General features: G+C 41.9%; 1 protein-coding gene and 2 long non-coding RNA genes across 5 annotated transcripts in view; 1 reads left to right on the top strand and 2 right to left on the bottom strand.

The window, feature by feature from the left end:
• LOC138979477 (uncharacterized) overlaps window positions 1-18,380 on the bottom strand; it is a 98,075-nt gene that overhangs the window by 14,371 nt on the left and 65,324 nt on the right. The window lies entirely within an intron of this gene.
• Window positions 213-14,873, top strand: LOC138979287 (uncharacterized). The gene is made up of 2 exons (XR_011459978.1): window positions 213-742; window positions 14,460-14,873. It is a non-coding gene; the product is annotated as an uncharacterized lncRNA (long non-coding RNA).
• LOC138979247 (methionine aminopeptidase 1D, mitochondrial-like) lies at window positions 7,178-18,308 on the bottom strand. Of its 3 annotated transcripts, none has more exons than XM_070352024.1 (7): window positions 18,163-18,308; window positions 16,918-17,265; window positions 16,147-16,338; window positions 14,434-14,597; window positions 13,129-13,226; window positions 12,455-12,502; window positions 7,178-8,071 (listed from the first exon to the last, which is right to left on the bottom strand). In XM_070352024.1, the coding sequence occupies exons 2-7, from the start codon at window positions 17,248-17,250 to the stop codon at window positions 7,962-7,964; spliced, it is 945 nt and encodes a 314-aa protein (XP_070208125.1). In that variant the 5' UTR covers window positions 17,251-17,265; window positions 18,163-18,308; the 3' UTR covers window positions 7,178-7,961. The 3 variants fall into 3 exon arrangements, with proteins under 3 accessions (XP_070208125.1, XP_070208113.1, XP_070208119.1); XM_070352012.1 differs by lacking the exon at window positions 7,178-8,071 and adding an exon at window positions 9,264-10,662; XM_070352018.1 differs by lacking the exon at window positions 7,178-8,071 and adding an exon at window positions 9,264-10,662 and having other exon boundaries at window positions 18,217-18,283.

Raw genomic sequence — 18,380 nt, 5'->3', positions numbered from 1 at the left:
TCCGTCCCGGCCCGGATTCGAACCAGCGACCTTTCGATCACAAGTCCAGTGCTCTACCACCTGAGCTACCCGGGCCCCCAACTCTCCCCTCCCCCTTTTCCTCGCCTTTTTATCACTCCTAACTATCCGGGCGGTGATTACAGACCGGCACTGAGGCTCGAGCTCTTTATGTACGGTGATGTATGCTAATAACAAAGTCAATACCAGGGAGAAATGCTTGGACTTACTAATGAATACAGAAGCAACGGACCGGTCAGTCCTTATTATCAATATTTGATGACCCCTTGTCTCTATTCATAAGGTTCTCGAGACCACCGATGGCCACCGACCTGGGCTAACAGAGACTCGAGCGGACACTAAGATGATGAAGTGGCCAGGACAACGCTAAAAGCGAAATCCCGTTCTCGAACTGGTCGAGAGGCACCACGAGAGAAACGGTGGGGACTGAAAATCGCGAGAAAAAGATACAACACACAGTAAAACTACTTGTATTTCTTTTCCTTTTATCCAAATGTGATGTAAGGCAACGTTAACAACGCGGACGACGATAACGATGACGATGCTGCTGCTGCTGCTGCCGCTCATGATGATGACGACTGTAGCGGGTTGTCAAGTGCGAAACTGAAGCAACAATGTCTGACAGTAAACAAGAAAGCGGGGTAGCAGGAAACGGAGAACACGAGATAATGATGTCCTTCGGCCATTGCACGCAAGACAACTCCTGACAAAAGTAGAAATGATGGTAATTGTAGGATATGTTTTCTCCTTCTAGCTCTTCCTTTCTGGAGCAAATCTGGTACCCAAAGGTCAGGCATGAAAATACGATACGAGATGAGTTGTTCTTTGCTACTGGTCACAAGTGGGGGTCAGCTCACACGGACGCATTTTGTCAATACAGTCTAGGGGAGAAACTGGTCACAAAGCACCCAGTACATGCCAGAGAGATAGGAGAATCGGCACAATCAAAGAAAATACCAAAATCATTCAATAGATATGGAAATATTAAGATTTACTGTGAAAATGCAAGCAAAAATGGCGTCCAAAAATGGGAACGCACACTTGGTGCGTCTTTGAAGACTTACCTCCCGTTCTGTGTTGTTGATAATAGTCGTGTTTGTGCTGTTTTTGTTGAAATAGTATCTAATAAAACTGATGCAGTTCTTGAAATATTGCAAATTATTGTTGTCTTTGTGAAATGCGAGGGTGTTCTGAGGCGTAATCTGCATACGGCTGATGTCCCACATAGGGTACCCCACTTCGATCAGCGTATCACTCCAAATGAGCTTCATAGCAGAAAAGCAGATACACTACCAAAGCACTGCATAACAGATCTACAAGTCTGAGCCAGAATCATTGAAATTTACTTTCTGTATAAAATATTGCAATCAAATTTGTTCACGCCGTCACACAAATAACGCAGGTTACCCTCGCCTTCGATTCAAAGTAACTCCAATCTGACTGAATTACCATCGAAACGCAGATGACGAACTGATTCACCACACATTTGTGGTATTTTACACACAAATTCCAACTGTGTTGTTTCGCGATAAACAGCCATAAACAAACAAATGTGACGCCGTCACGTCGCCTCGGAAGGAATAACGCAGGTGACCAAGACTTGTTTCCGATACCTGTCTGATTAAAATCATCGTTTTTTTCACAAATGACGGCTCTTTGGCAGATCTGGTGAGTTGGAAACTGTCTATGAATGTTTCATTTAATGTCAAATGCGTACATACTTGTCGATATTGTTACCTTTGGGCTCATAAATGAAGTCAATGGTCGTGTTTTCCTAAAGTGACTTTTGTCAGCATAGAACTTACTGTGCTTTGATCATTGACTGAGAAGAATCTTCCGATGACACTAGTTCATTTCACTACGCGACTACAGATCTGCAAGGAAACTTATGACAGGGGAAATAAGCTTAACTGAAGACGAATAAGCAGAGTAACTGTTCTTCAACGGATTGCTCTCACTGATCTAAATATTTAGATCTTGTCGTCTGCTAGTCTGCTAGTAAGTAGTCTTCGGTCGTGTGAAAGTCACATCTATTTCGACTGTGTGCATCGATCCGTGTAGTGAAAAGTTGATCTTTGATGATTTGGCAACATAACTTCGCTAAATGTGCTTCGAGTGTATCTCCTCGTTAACCATTTGAAAACGTCTTTTAACAAGACCATGTTTCGACAGCCCAGACGGGGAGGATCCTCGATAGCTCACAGGGTATATAATGTTTTCCGCCGTTTTTTGAAGAATCCTTTCAAATTTGCTATTCCAAAAGTACCCTATGACACGACTCGAGTGGCAAAGAACATTCTCTGCAATTCCTGTCTCAGTCCGTGCAGCCGTTTCGGGTCCTATCGTCATCATACAAACATACACACAGACCAAGGACTACTACAAGTGTAGTAGTCCTTGACACAGACACATAAGAACTATACTGTTCAAAAAAAGAAACGCATAGATGCTACTTGCCAAATTTGTTTTATTTTTCGAAAAAATTAACAGAAAATCCAATATTTAGATTATTTGGTATGGACACAGTTGAATGCACACACAGTTCATTTGCATCTTCAAATGAATCAGTCAATCAATACGATTGGGTGCCGAGGCTGTCAATTGACAAAGTCAGTAGGGGGTGTGACTGCCTTGAGCAGCAACAACTGCCCGGCACCTTCTGGGCATGGACTGGATCAGATGCCGGATATCTTGCTGTGGGATGGTGTCCCACTCCTCCTGAAGTGCCTGCAATAGATCGCGGTGATTTGCCGGCGCTTCTTCTCGCCTGCGCACACGTCTGTCCAATTCATCCCAGAGGTGTTCTATCGGGTTCATGTCTGGCGACATGGATGGCCAGGGAAGCACCTGGACATGGTGGTCGGTGAGGAACTGGGTGGTGAGTCGTGCTGTGTGCGGGCGAGCGTTGTCCTGCTGGAATATGGCATCCTGGTCAGCCAGAAGAGGAAGGGCGTGTGGGCGCAGAATTTCCTCCACGTATCGCTGGGCAGTTATGCGCCCTTGGACGTGCACCAGGGTGCTCCTTCCAGCGGTATTGATCGCCCCCCACACCATGACGCCTCCACCACCATGAACGGGTGCCTCATCCACACAGTTGGGCGCGTAACGTTCGTTTACTCTCCGGTAGACCCTCCTCCGACCATCATGTCGCTGGAGCAGGAAGTAGGACTCGTCGCTGAACCACACGTGTCTCCAGTGATTCCGGACGGTCCAGCGAAGGTGCTGGTTGCCCCACTGCACTCGGTTCTGGCGATGGCGGCGGGTGAGGACAGCTCCTCTGTGAGGTCTGCAAGCTCTCAAACCAGCTTCATGCAGGCGGTTCCGCACGGTCTGGTCCGATAATCGGTGTGGCCCGGGGAGAGCCTGGACAGAAGATGAGGCCGACAGGAAACGATTCCGGAGGTGGCGGAGCCGTATGAAGCGGTCGTGAGCAGCAGTTGTCGCCCTTGGTCTTCCCGCTCGTGGCAAGTCAGCAACGGAGCCAGTGGCTTGAAACCTGACCCACAGTCTACTGATGGTGCTCTGGGACACGTGGAAGTGCCTGGCGATTGCACTTTGACTTTGGCCTGCTTGTAAACGACCCAATGCAATTTGGCGGTCTTCTCTGCTCAATCGGGCCATCTTTCGTCGCTGAATTGTCGTCTGATTTCTTTGTGGCGAACAATCCGCTTTTATGGGTTTTGGAAGACATAGTGAGAGCTCAATATTCCCCGAGTTTCACGAGATTACACTGAAGCATGACGAGTGGTCATGCCAAATGAGCAATTTTGACATTGTAGCCACTGATAACGCATGCGTCACGTGCAGAGCTCACTTGTGGCAATGGACGAAAGGTCGACGACCAGATAAACATTTTCTGCAGTTTGGTGGATATCCTTGTAGCCATATAACTAAATTAACCAAATATTACAAGCTATGCGTTTCTTTTTTTGAACAGTATAGCTTTAAAAGTTAGATTATGTAAGAACCATGTGAACCAGTGATTTTTTTTTATGTACAACAGATACTACAGTATTTCTGCTTTATGAAAAGCTATATTTCAAAAACAAAACTAGAGATTTGAATTTTGACCACGTTTCCCCCTTTCTGTCACCAGTACTGAAGAACAACTCAGATGCAAGAAAGGGAATGGAGAAACTGAGCTGAGTGATCCATTTGTTTTAAAACATTTCTGTAACAAGTTTTGAACCCTTTGTGACTTAGTTCTACTGGCAAAAGTGGCACACAGTGTGTTCAAATGAACACTTGTGAACATAATTTATTTACTATGTGTGCCTCTTTTGCTAGTAGAACTATGCACTATGTCACAAAGTGTTCAAAACTTGTTGCAGAAATGTTTTCAAACGTCGAAAACTTCTGATTAGAGTGTGGCCGGGGGCAGTCGATAGAAGTATTGTAGGCCTACACTGTAATCTTATACTGCAGAAGGTTATGGAGTGCAATCGGCCATCACATTTGATACAAGCTCATGTGCTCAAAACCAGAACGGACACCATCAAATTAAAGAAAAATTCCTTTCTGTTTAAACCATCTTGTAAATCGCCTCTGGTCCACCGGCCCTGGCTTTTGCGCTACTACCAAAATGTAAAGCCTGGCTGCTTTCTCTGTTGATTGGGACTTTAGCACAAGACTGATAAAGAGAGCCTTTTGCTTAGGCACGCACTTAAAAAAATTTACAGCCTGTTTTAAGAGTGGGATTGTTTTTGGCCAAATTATTATCTCAGTTTGACATGCTGGTAGATGTCCGTTACTTTAATCAACTCAGCCACACACACAAACTGCTCTGCACAGAAAGCAACCCGGCTGTATATCGTTTGTATATAATCCAGTGAAAAGATGCTCATGTTTTGTTGTAGGATTATGATTGTACAGCGCTTTGAGCAGGGTTAAACCCTGAATATATGCGCTATAGAAATATTATGCATTATTATTATTAATCTGCGTCTAAAATCCTGGAAAGGTCTGTGGTGGCGTGCATGGTCGAGACACTGAGGGAAAAGAAAGACGTAGAAAAAGCACACATGAAAGGCAAAACAACGTCTGACTGAGCTTACTTCCTTTTCTGTTCACAGTCTCACATTTCTTTTGTTTGCTCCTCCGCTTCAAATACCACTTTGACAGTTTGTTCACGTATTAGCGAATGTACTGTTTTTTTCTATGTTTAAACGTTCTCTTTGTTTTTGATTACATCTTGTATAATAATACAAATTTAAAAAACAAGCATTGCACTTTAATCATGTCAAAATGTAGACATCTGCCAAGGACATATTGAACTAATTGTAGACGACCTTTAAATAAAATCTTAATATTTCTATTCTATCAGATTATGAGATTTCATACTCAGCTAAAAATGGAAAGTAAAAGAGAAAAGAAGAAACTATCAAAGCTGTTTTGTTTCTGGTTTTATTTCTCTCCGCATATAACTCCACAGGCATAATAATAATAAGCCTGTCCATTCTTTCTTTCTCTTTGTTCGGACCAGTGCATTCTCCCAAATGACAGTAAGATTAGCCATTTTTTTTATATCCCAGGGCAAGTTGGCGATGCCGCTTTGCTTTTTTTTCTCCTCTTCTTTTGTCTATATGGGCCTGTCTCCCTCTCAGGTTTTTCGATGTTCACTTTGCCGGTAGGGTCCTCTTTTGTTTCTTTCATCACTGAGATGTCATGTTTCACATTGACAAACCTTCCTGGGTTATTCTCTAGAGCTGCGTGCCAGTGCAAACCATGTTACTGACGAAGGTGATCGCTATTTCTTGACTAAACTGAGACATTTTAATCATACAACTTGATTTCATTACTACATACTGGTTCCATATATATTCTTGGCCTGCAGAGAAATTAATAATAATAAATGATAAGGGTATTTATAGGGCGCAAATCCTAAAATAGTTCTAAGCGCCTAATAGAGAATACTTGCACATTTTGTTTGTCTACGTTCAGTAAATTACAAGGGTTTCAAAGCCGCACATCAACTTCGTAACATGGAAACCAAAGGTTTTGACACGGATTTGAATACTAACACCAAAAGAAGACAAAACTATATACTATGTTTTTGGTTGCATGCCTGTATCATTATCTAACTGGAGTATTACTGAAACAAGTCGCATGAAGCGATCTAAAGATATTTTGTCAAGATCAACACCACAAACTAATCATCGCCAAGACTACATTCAGATAGTCTCGGCTAACCATACCGAATACCGAGACGGGTCATGCTCGCCGCCGCGAAGCATGCGTCCGTAGTAGCCTACTTACTGAACCTATTTCCTTTCATTCTGAGCATATTTTTAGAGTAATCATGACATATCTGTTTTTGAATTCAGCAGAAGATGAGGAATACCATGCAATCAATTTTAAATCTGTTTGCGAAAAATCGATTTTAACGACAACTTTAATGAGCAAACTCATAAATTAATTTTTAAGCCTCCAAGCTGAAAGGCAATACCAAATTCCGGGCTTCGTCGAAGATTACTTTACCAAAATGTCAACCTATTTGGTTGAAAAATGAGAGCGTGATAGTGCTGCCTCAACTTTCACAAAAAGCCGGATATGACGTCATCAAAGACATTTATCAAAAAACGAAAAAAACGGGTGGGGATATTATACTCAGGAACTCTCATGTAAGGTTTCATGAAGATCGGTCCGGTATTTTTTTTCTGAATCGCTGTACACACACACACACACACACACACACACACACACACACACACACACACACACACCACGACCTCATCTTGATTCCCCCTCTATGTTAAAAACTTGACTAAATGTAAAAAAAAAAGTGAAGTGAATACGTTCTAGTTGCCATTTACTATCGTTTAAAGGACAGAAAATGCAAGTCACAAAATGGTACACAGCTCTGCAGAATAACCCTCATACACTCCATTTTAATGTTTCTTTTTCTTTTTTAAATTGTTAGTGTCCACTCTCTCTCTCTCTCTCTCTCTCTCTCTCTCTCTCTCTCTCTCTCTCTCTCTCTCTCTCTCTCTCTCTCTCTCTCTCTCTCTTCATTTTTAAAATAATGACATCAGTTGCTTTCTTCTACTTGTGGCCGTCTTGTTGTGTAGGACACGAAAAGTAAAAATAACATGTTCAAAAATACTGTATTCACACCCGAACAGATAAACAGACAGGACCAATATTCTTGGACAGTTATACATTGTATGAATATTTAACGAAAATTCTCCCTTTCATAGACACTCCCGCAATAAGAGGGGGTGACGGGAATAGAAAGACTTCAGTTTTGGGCAACACGGGATGATTGACAGCAAGTTTATGGGAAAGCACGCATTAGTTTTAACAAATCTTATTCCCCCCTCTCTCTCTCTCTCTCTGAATTTGCTAGAATCCCAATGAGTCTTAATAATTTTTAAAATCACCTTTCATTGTATTTGATGTCAAATTGCGAAAAATCACAGTGATGGAAGATTTCGTTTCAGATTTATTTTCATAATTATTTGTCCATAGCATCAGTGTTTCATTGTACAATAACTCCAAGTCAGTTCCAATAACATATTTGCTCAAGCATTCATGTTCAGTAATTTGCCACAACTGTAGCCTACACATTCAAGCCATTTTTGTGTACGCTTTCCTATGATTTTTGTTTCCTACTTTTTCTATGTTAATGTCTGTGTATAAATGTATGTGAATGGAGTAGTCCTTCTCTGGGCGAGGGCTGGTTGAAAAAAACTCGTTTGAAATGCGTACGCCACAACCCTTGTAAAATAAAAGTTTATTCCTCTCTCTTTCTTATATTTGATCACCTTTTTGTACTATTCGTCAATTTTTGTTATTGTTAACAAACTTGAATCACCCACCCTTTCGCCCCCACGGCCTATACACCCACAATATCAAATCTCAACCAACCACATTAGCTACATACCATATATGTCAACTTACGTTTCCTTTCCTTCTCAATGGAGGTCTGTGTTTCCGTGTGGAAACTAATTACTCGCTTCTTTCTTCCCCGTCCTTCCAGCCAGCTGGGATGAAAAGAGACATCCTGCTAAGACCCCGTCTGCCCGACTGTCTCGCCCCTTTATTTCACAGCCGCCTTCGTTAGCGTGCCAGACGCAACACATAAGGGTGAAGAAGAAAAAGCCATTCTTTACTGGTCTATAACTATTGTTTCTAAACACTGTCGAGTGCCACCCCAACACAAAACAGCTGGACCTGTGGTAAACTAGTTAATTATTGATTTACAATCTTAGAACTTTATTGTCCTGGACCACCATGTTTTCATTATTTTATATACATGTTTTTCAGGGTTTTCTTTCATGCGATTTTTTATGGTGAATAAAAAAGCAAAGTCGATCTACTACACCGCCTTGTCTGAGCGCGAGACGGCTAAAAAGGGTTTTATTAGTCCTGCAAAATAAGCTGGATCTGTTGGTGTCCCAGATGTGCATGCAGTTCGCTGACGTCACACAAAAAAGTTGTTCAAATGGTTTGTGGTTTTTTTCGTTGACTGGGGTAGCTAAGAAAGTCATTCTGCAGTGACTAGCACGACAAGACGTTTTATTTCAGACACCCCAAGGGAGCACAAGTGCCTCCAAAAATAGTAGACATTTTAATCCTCCTGAAAAAAATATGAATCCGTTGGAGTCCCAAGAGCCAGCTTGGCTGACGTCACCAAAAGATGCTTTTGGTTAGCTAAGTGAATCTGGGACCACAACTATTGCCTCTCCCACTGGTGCCAAGACATCCGACTAATTCTCCACAGATTCAGAACTGAAAGAAAAAGTCTAGCAACATTATCAACCAAGGCCCTTCATTATTGTTCTGAGCTCCGCGGGTGCCAAAACCTTCATGGTTGCTGGGCAGATTTTGCAAAGGCCAATCTATATTAGAAAAGGTACTGTACCAAAAAATCATATGGTGTCTTGAAGGATATTTGTTGACCAGGTTTAGCCAAATCATAATTTTCTTCAATCCAAGATTACCCTTAAACACCTGTACCTGAATGGAAACTCAGCTATTTGTGATTTTTCCGGACAAAGGTTTGTCTGAAAATTATGTGTGGGAGTAAATATTGTTTCTACAGAGTGTGTGTGTGTGTGTGTGTGTGTGTGTGTGTGTGTGTGTGTGTGTGTGTGTGTGTGTGTGTGTGTGTTGATAAGCTTATTGGAAAGTACGCCGTTTGTCTGAATCTCCTTTTACAATTATGATGCTACTTGCATAACTGTGCTTATACAATAACCACCACACACACACACACACATTATATCCACAAACGCAGATTACTGCTTGCCTTAATCAGTTGTACATGTACAATTCATAATCCTCTTACAACATATGAAAGACAACACTTTCAAATGAAGCTACATAATAATTTGCGATTCACTTCTCGATTGTCCGCATGTACAATTATGCACAACCACCAATGGAAGACTTTAACAACAATGGGAAAGCGCAACATACATTAATTATATATATGTATCATACATGCACAAACCTTGGTGCGCATGAACACACACACACACACACACATATTACTTACTGATAACAATGCATGCATGTATATACTGAAAGAAATGCAACTAGCTGCCCCGCTATATTGTATAACAAAAACTTGCGTGGTGAACATTTTCTCTCACATAGTCAAAACCTTAACACTAGAAACTCTGTTCAAATCCTACTGATTACAGAATCATTCACATAACACACACACACACCGAGCTGTCCAACATAACATCGTGTTTCCACACACAAAAAAGGCAAAATTAGTCGACTGTCATGTTGATATCCGGCCATAAAGTAATGTGGTGAAGTACATTATTCTTGGCAGTTGAAAGCAGAGAACATACACGTAATGCTCACACCGTATTCATAAATACAGCAAAGCCCTGAATTCCCAGTGCATGTCTAAATGAAATCAGGATGAAGGTCGCTTGTTCATTTCAATGCTTGTTATAATTCTCTCAGGTGCCAGAAAACAGGTTCTGCATAATTCTCTCTTACTCTATTACACATGTCATATATATCTATATCTATATACGGCTTGTGTGTGTCTGTCTGTCTGTCTGTCTGTCTGTCTTTCTGTCACTTCGCGATGCACGGCCAAAGTTCTCGATGGATCTGCTTCAAATTTGGTGGGCATATTCAGGTAGACCCCGGACACAATCTGGTCGATGAAAATTTTCAACACGTGCTCTCAGCGCGCGCGCAGCGCTTAACCGATTTTGGTTTTTATGGTTTTTCTGTACATCCATTCCCAGTAACTCTTCCTTATCTTCTCCAGTGTTTTGCGCGTTTATCTCCCTTCCTTCGTGTGGCGTCAATCGCGTACGGTGCGCCTGGCGAAACCGGCGTACGGTGCGCCCGGCGAAGCCGGGTATTGGTGCGCCACTCACCCGGCACAGCCGGGTACCCGGCGAAGCGGGTATTCATCTAGTATATTTTATATATATGCATTTAGAGCGCTTATTTCCCTTTGTTTATCAGATCATGCTCTCAATGTCCTCTCAAACCGCCTCCAATCTTCTAACCTCCACTTGACAAATCACAAAGTCAACACCTCCACACCAGATGGAGTGATAAGCACAGTGTGTTCAAACTGTGCAGAGCGACTGTTGTCACTGGACACAGCTGTCCACTTGTCGGACAGAATCTTGAAGTCCGGCAACCCCTCACATACGATCGGCTCTGAAAAAGGAGTGGACATGTACAATGGACCCGTACATGCTGATGTTCAGTGATCAGTGAATATTTGTTTTCGGACAAACTAAGATCAGAAGGAAGTGAGACATTCAAGTTTTACGTCCTCACGGCAAAGCCATTGGGGGCATGTTCCCAGGTTTTACCACGACTTTAGATGATATACACAAGTGTATGCATGTTTAGGTGGTATCAGCCATCTGCACTTATGGCAGAATGACCAAGGTTTTTTACATGACACTATGGTGACACGGGGGTGGGACATGGATACCGTCTCTGGGTCTGCACATTAAGTTGACCCGTGTCCATCCCGGCCTGGATTGTAACCCGCGACCCTAGATCACAAGTCCAGTGTTCTACTACCTGATCTACCAGGGCCCCCCAGAAGGAAGAAAAATAGCTTTTACTCTTAACCTAACGTCTCCCATATCACCTGCTAGAGAACTCATATGCAGCTAGATCCAGGAATGATATACATCATGCCACCTACTTTAACTTTTTCTTTTATGTTACATGAATTTTTGTAACAATTTCCTGCGATGCTTCAGCAATTACAGATTTGGAAAACTCGCTGTGATTATTTTGTTAAGTTTGAAATTGAATGAGTTAGTGACGGGTGCAATGGACTAGTGGTAAGACCCCAGCCTCCCAAGCGAAAGGTCATGGGTTCGAATCCCGGCCGCGCCTGGAGGGTTAAGGGTGGAGATTCTTCCGATCTCCAAGGTCAACTATTGTGCAGACCTGCAAGTGCCTTATCCCCCTTTGTGTGTACATGCAAGCACAAGACCAAGTGCGCATGGAAAAGATCCTGTAATCCATGTCAGAGTTCCGTGGGTTATAAAAACATGAAAATACCCAGCATGCTTCCTCCAAAAGCAGCATTTGGCTGCCTAAATGGCGGGGTAAAAATGGTCATACACGTAAAAATCCACTCATGCAAAAACACGAGTGTACGTGGGAGTTTCAGCCCATGAACGCAGAAGAAGAATGAGTTAGTTACAAAGTCATGGGATGAATATTAAACAGCATCATTCTGGGAGGGAGACAACTACTCTGCATGTATTCTTTGAATGATTGCATATGCAATAACTCAGTCTCTAGTGAAGGTCTCAGGGCCGGACTACCGGGGGGGTTATGGGGGTTGCGCAACCCCCCCCCTAGCCTAAACATGTACCTTACTTATTTAATTTTTTTTTATTATTGCTTATTTTATGCCGTTTCATGCAAGGAGCGACCATTTTCCTATCTCAGAATATGACCTACTCGTCAGCTTCAGGGGGCTTCGCCCCCTGACCCCCACAACGAGGGGGGTGGGGGTGGGTTCTAGGGTTTCCGGACCCCCCCCCCCCAGCCCCAAAATAAAAATATTGAATGAGGTATGCATTTCTTTATTTTACATTGAGTTTCAATTTTTGGGGTATTAATCAGTGACAAAATCTGCTGCCTGAAACTGGTAATGATCATCCTCAGAATGCACCAGATTGCACCATTTTGCATCCTTTTTTTCAAAATTTTCCGGGGGGGCATGCCCCCGGACCCCCCTAGCAAGCTAGGCGCTTCGCACCTTCACACCCATATCTTCACAATATACTTTTGAAAAAAAACAGTCATAACATGAACTGATCCGCCCCTGCCGCAAGGGGGGACATCCCCCTGGGCTACCACTGGCAACCCCCCCCCTCCTCTTCGCCTAGTCCGGCCCTGGGTCTCACATTATATGTGTGTGATAAATTGCTGATGGATATCTGAATAACTATTTCTGACTTTGTCCACAACTCACCTATCGTAAAAGTCATTCCTGCTCTCATCTTTCCAGTGGTTGCATAGTCTGTAAAAGAAACAAATCAGTTTTACAGTCGAGATTTTCCACTGTCACACACACACACACACACACCAATACACCCACATCAACTACGCACACACACAAACACACCAATACACACACACCAACTATAGGCACACACACACACACACACACACACACACGCACACACACACACACACACACACACACACACGCACACACACACACACACGAAAAGACTATGGAAATTTGAACAATCTTATCATGCAGGTCTTTTGAGTGTTTTGACAAGTGTACACACATTGTTCTCTTGTAACCAAGCTGCCACAAGCAGGACCAGTCAATTGTGTTTTTGTTGCATTTTTTCCCCTTTTATGACAGGTGTAATGTTATCAAGTGCACAGACAATTGAATAATAGAAGTTTTCCTTAACAGGGCAACACCCCTTGTAAGACCCAAAACACTGGGGTTTTCCCATCTCTTGGCTAATAAAGTCTGATAATTTACCTCCATTTTAAGATTAATTTAGGACCTGTTCTTCTCAGATTTGAGAAGGTAATGAAAGGGGGTTCCACTGTAAAAGGCGGTGACCTCTCGTTGGAGGCGCCCAAAATCATAGGAACATCCTTTTACTCATAATCAGTCCTCACCAATATGTATGATATCAGGGGGTCCATGAAAATATTCTCCAATGCCGTGACCACAGAACTCAGGGATGACCGAGCAGCCCTCTGCCTCCGCACATTTGCTGCAATTAATTGAAAACACAATATAAATCTTATATACTTATCGATCAGTGAAATAAAAATTAAAAAATTAAAAAAACACCTGTAACGGCACATCAGGAAAAGCAACTCCTTCTTTGATCTCTTCTGCAGAAAAAAGCAGTTGCTTCCCTTACAACAATAATTGTTCTTGTCACTTGGGGCACTGGTCTGGTAAATTCCGAATGAAATTCAGCACATTAAAAACACACAATACCCTATTAAAAGAAAGTTTTACTTTTCAAAATAGGTATGTAGCTGTTTTCAATTCAGTTTTAGATATACTCATTGAGAATACATGGCTTGCTGTGTGATCCCTGGCAAGCGAAACCTAGTATTACACAGCAAACCATGTAGTATTCTGTTTATTCTACATTCTGTACTACTGTGCTTTCCGTCTCAAACTTGCTGAAAGCTCCATCACTTTGAATCGACTCACTTTTTTAATTCAAACCATTTCACTCGACATTGTATTGATATCAAAACTTGCAAAGTAGTTTGCCTGTGGTAACATTATGGCTGAATCAGTCAACTTTAAGCAAATTGTGTTCAGTTTCAAAGAAAAGAAGCATTTGCCTCGAGAGCAAAACAAAAATCTCAGGCATGGGAATTGAAAAAAGTAAAAAAGGCTGACATTTTTTAAGTAATATCAAAGTTGATGGCACGACTTCATAGCACCCAAATTGTGCAATTTTGTGTCATCTGAGCTCCAAGTTTGCCATTAAATTCAGTTTTCAGAACCATTTTTGCCTCCCCCGTTTATTTTTTCGGCAAACACTTTTGCGTTTACTGCGGAACAAAAAAATATTCTGCGGAAATTCGCTTTTTGGCGGACAATTCCCATGCCTGAAAAAGGAAAGAATAAAACAAAAAACGAACATAATTTATATTCCTGGCTCATCTCCCACTGTTTCAAACTGAAGACGACGCCAGAGAATATTCTTGAACATCTCTTCTAAAGTGAAATCTCTGACGTCAAAAACGAAATAACCTGCAAAAAGTGGCATCAGCTGTTTAGCCATCGTTGTTTTTTTGCTTGTTTTTAGATTTCTGTATGTGTTTGTTTTTACCTGTAGATAAATTGACCACATACGTAATATTATGGTGGACAGATCTACAGTGTTTCTGCACACACACACACACACACACACACACACACACACACACACACACACACACACACACACACACCTGATGGCTTTTCCAATTCCTCGCAGGTTGGTACCAGGTCTGCAGACTGCCACACCTGCATCTCTGCATCGCCTAGCAACCTCCACTAGCTTCTGACCCGCCTCATCAACATGGCCAATGAGGAATGTAGCAGACGTGTCACCATGGAAACCCTCATAGAAGACCTGAGGAAAAAAGTTATCTGATAATTGTTCGTACACAATTTCCAGTTACCAAATGATTTTCTATTGCACATCTAGGCACCATAAGGTTGAAGAGGTTTTCCTTCATCATTTTTGATTCCTGATTTTTGAACACTAATTTGAAGCAGCTACCCAAAATCAAAGATTTGTAAAAAAAATAAAATTAACTTTCACTAATGTCCACAAATTTCCAGAGATGTACCATGCCCGATTGCAGTTTACTTGTTTTTTAAAGTCAATAATAAGTATGAAGAAAAACCCATGGTTTGCTTTGCCAGATACATGTCTTATGATTAAGTATTATTGTATCGTGTTGTATTGTATTGTATTGTATTGTATACGATACACACACATATAAATATATATCTATATATATATACGACTTGTGTCTGTCTGTGTGTCTGTCTGTGTGTCTGTCTGTGAGTTCGCGATGCACGGCCAAAGTTCTCGATGGATCTGCTTCAAATTTGGTGGGCATATTCAGGTAGACCCGGGACAGGACACAACCTGGTCGATATTTCAACACGTGCTCTCAGCGCGCAGCGCTGAACCGATTTTGTGCGCGCTGAACCGATTTTGGTTCCACCTCAGCTACCCGGGCCCCCATACCGACACACCAAAGCCAAAGTTCTCGGTGGATCTTTTTCAAATTTGGACACCGTATTCAGCTACACCCCGGACACAATATCATCGATGAGATATTTCAACACATGCCCTCAGCGCGCAGCGCTGAACCGATTTTGGTTTTTGTGTTCATTTCACCATTCCCAGTAACTCTTCCTTATCTTCTCATCTTCTCCATGTTTTCAGCGTTTACCTCCCTTCCTTCGTATGGTGCACTATAGTATGAGGGGGCATCTTCGGATATTCCCGGCGTTCTGTTACTATTTTTAGAAGGTCACCGCAGTGTCCAGAACGTAAATTGGACCCGTAAATTATCCTCACTGTAAAAGTGCAAAGGTCGAATCAATTTATAGCCACGCGAAAAATACACTGTCATCTATCTCTCTATAGATACGGCTTCTCTGTGTTTGTGTGTGTGTGTGTGTGTGTGTGTGTGTCTCTCTATGTGAGCAACACATGGGGATTGTTCAGTTCTGTTTGTGATGTGGTCTGGCGGCTTTTGTGTATTTGTATGTACTGGCCTTCCTTTGAAAAGCCATAACAGTTCAAAAGGGCTTACAGATAAGCTCTAAATTGCTCAATCCTGTTTGAGTGGAGTTCGCCTCCAAAGGTGATTAACACGGTTACATTCGTCGACAAGGATGGGACTCGATATGGTCAGGAATGGCATTATGGCCACTGAATTATTTTCGTGCTGTTCCCATTCCACGAATCTGGGAGGGACCTAAGCTTGGCGGGTCCATTGTTCGGACCCGGCGAAGCCGGCGTACGGCTCTAAGTACTTCTTCCCGGTGAAGCCGGCTACCCGGCGAAGCGGGTATTCATCTAGTTATATATATATGTAAGTCTACACGTATGCACGCACTCACATTATTGACACCTATTATCTATTCTGTGTCCTACTTACTGTAATATCTACATTCACGATGTCTCCGTCACACAATGGACGATCATCAGGTATACCGTGGCATGCCACATTGTTAACGGACGTACAGATGGATTTGGGATAACCCTTGTACAGCAAGGGTGACGGGTAAGCTCCCCTGGCCAGACATTTCTCATGAACAGCTCGATCAACTTCGTCAGTTGTCATGCCAACCTGTGCAACGAAGAAAGTTTAAAAAATATTTAAGATCACTGGAGTTTTGCTAAAAAAAAGAAGAATGCAATTACAAGGAATAATAAAAATGTATGTACCAGTCCTCTCTCACTCCCTTTCCTCCAGGTTATTATGTTTAGCTCCACAAGTTTACACATGTAAACAAAATGTTTTAAAGCAAGTACATATACACAAGAGCGATGGAAGCGCCAGCCCTTGACTTGTTTTGTTTGTTTCAAAAACTGCTGTATCATTATTAATATATATCAAACAGGTATACAGAATTTGCAAACAGGCCTACACCATTCAAACTATTAAAAAAACACTTTGTAAAGTAAAGCTAACACAGATTATCAGCAAACAATTTAATCTGACTGGTATTAATTGCCATGTCGATCTCTATAGATGCTTATTATATTTTATAAACTCAGCAAATGTGACACAGCACTAAAATTGTAAAAATCAAATTATCAGCTAGTGACACAGAGTCAGACAGTATTGTATAAAGAAATAAGGCATTTACAAAAACCAAAAACTTTTTCAACACAAAACATAAGAAAAGCAATAGGTTTTAATTACCTGTAAATAGGAGCCAGCAAACTGCAACAAAGAAGCCGCAAGAGCGCACGCTCTCCTCATCCCTGCGATCTGTACAGCAGACTTCACCTCTGCCTCTCGTGGTACTACGTCATCTGAGCCATTCAAAGCGTACAATGGTTTTGGAATACTCTCCGGCACTTTGCGCAAGGGACTGACATGGCCTGGCGAGACAATGTGGTAATGCCGCTTCTTGAAGCTGTGCAAGAAAGCAGCAATGCTGAGGCGACGTCTGCATTCACTTCTGCTCTGATGGCACCACTGAGAGGCAAGACTGCACAGGCGTCGCATGCAGCTGTAGGTTAATACCATCATGCTGTGGATGTTTATCTGAAAGCATAAAACGGCAAAGATTTGAATCAAGGACAATTAAAAACTGGAATAGATATATATATATATGCATTATATCACGCAGATAACGTTCCGAAATCAACAATCAACAAACAAGGTGAGTAATACACTATGAAACAATCACTGATTGACAAAACGAAACATTTACTGCAACATCAGTGCAAACAAGTGCCCTTTGAAATTGAATTAAGTGTATCAAGATCGACATACGTGTGGAAATAATAATGAGAAATAAATTAACAAAAGAATGCTATGCTCGGTCGCCACAGCCGTTCCTTTCAAGATTAAAGCACCGCCTAACTGAACCTATTGAGGTCTAACGAATGACGTCTCACAACGTGCGTGGTCGTCCTTGGCGGTCAAGAAAGCCGCCGCGATCATTGCGCAGACGACACTTCTAGACCGCCAATATTTTTTGTGCGCATCACGTGCTCCACATAAATCGGCCGGAAACGAAGCAATTGGGAAACCTGGATAGTCCTCTCTTTGTGTTCATTTTCTCATTATTATTTGTCTGTCTGTCCACTTCTAACTGATCTAAGGCCACTAGGTTGAAGTTTCTGTGATGTGAATGTGAATGTACATTCCATTAAATGAATAATTAATCATTCTCGTTCTTTTTTTTTATTCATGAATCAAAAATAAGTAGCAGAAATGTGTTCTCAAAGCTTTTATTAATTTAATCATATCAAAATGCGATTTGTTGCTTTGAACGTATCAACACTAACACTGTTACTGTGTTAGTAACAGTTTGGGAAGCACTTTTACTTTAATTTTACTTGTTTTGCAATACTTCTCAATGCAGGTAAATGGAAAAGATGAAACAGATACAACGACCGACAGATAGACAGTCAGTTAGACAGACAGAGTACTGACACGATTCTTCAGGCTGCATAATCTGCATTAGACTGTTGTTGCAGAAGCCTTCACCTCATGAGAAACGTGTAAGGTCACTTGACTTGTTTTCCTTATTCGCGAGACGTACCACAATCCACAAGAGTCACGTCCCTTGAATATGCAATCTAACACACATATTTAGATGACGCACGTAAAATTCTTTGACAATAAACCAAGTGACCTGATTTTAATGGTTT

This window comes from Littorina saxatilis, linkage group LG1, assembly GCF_037325665.1.
Source record: "Littorina saxatilis isolate snail1 linkage group LG1, US_GU_Lsax_2.0, whole genome shotgun sequence".
Lineage (NCBI taxonomy): Eukaryota > Metazoa > Mollusca > Gastropoda > Littorinimorpha > Littorinidae > Littorina > Littorina saxatilis.
The sequence above is the reverse complement of the archived record's forward strand: the minus strand, read 5'-3'. Positions and strand labels throughout refer to the sequence as shown.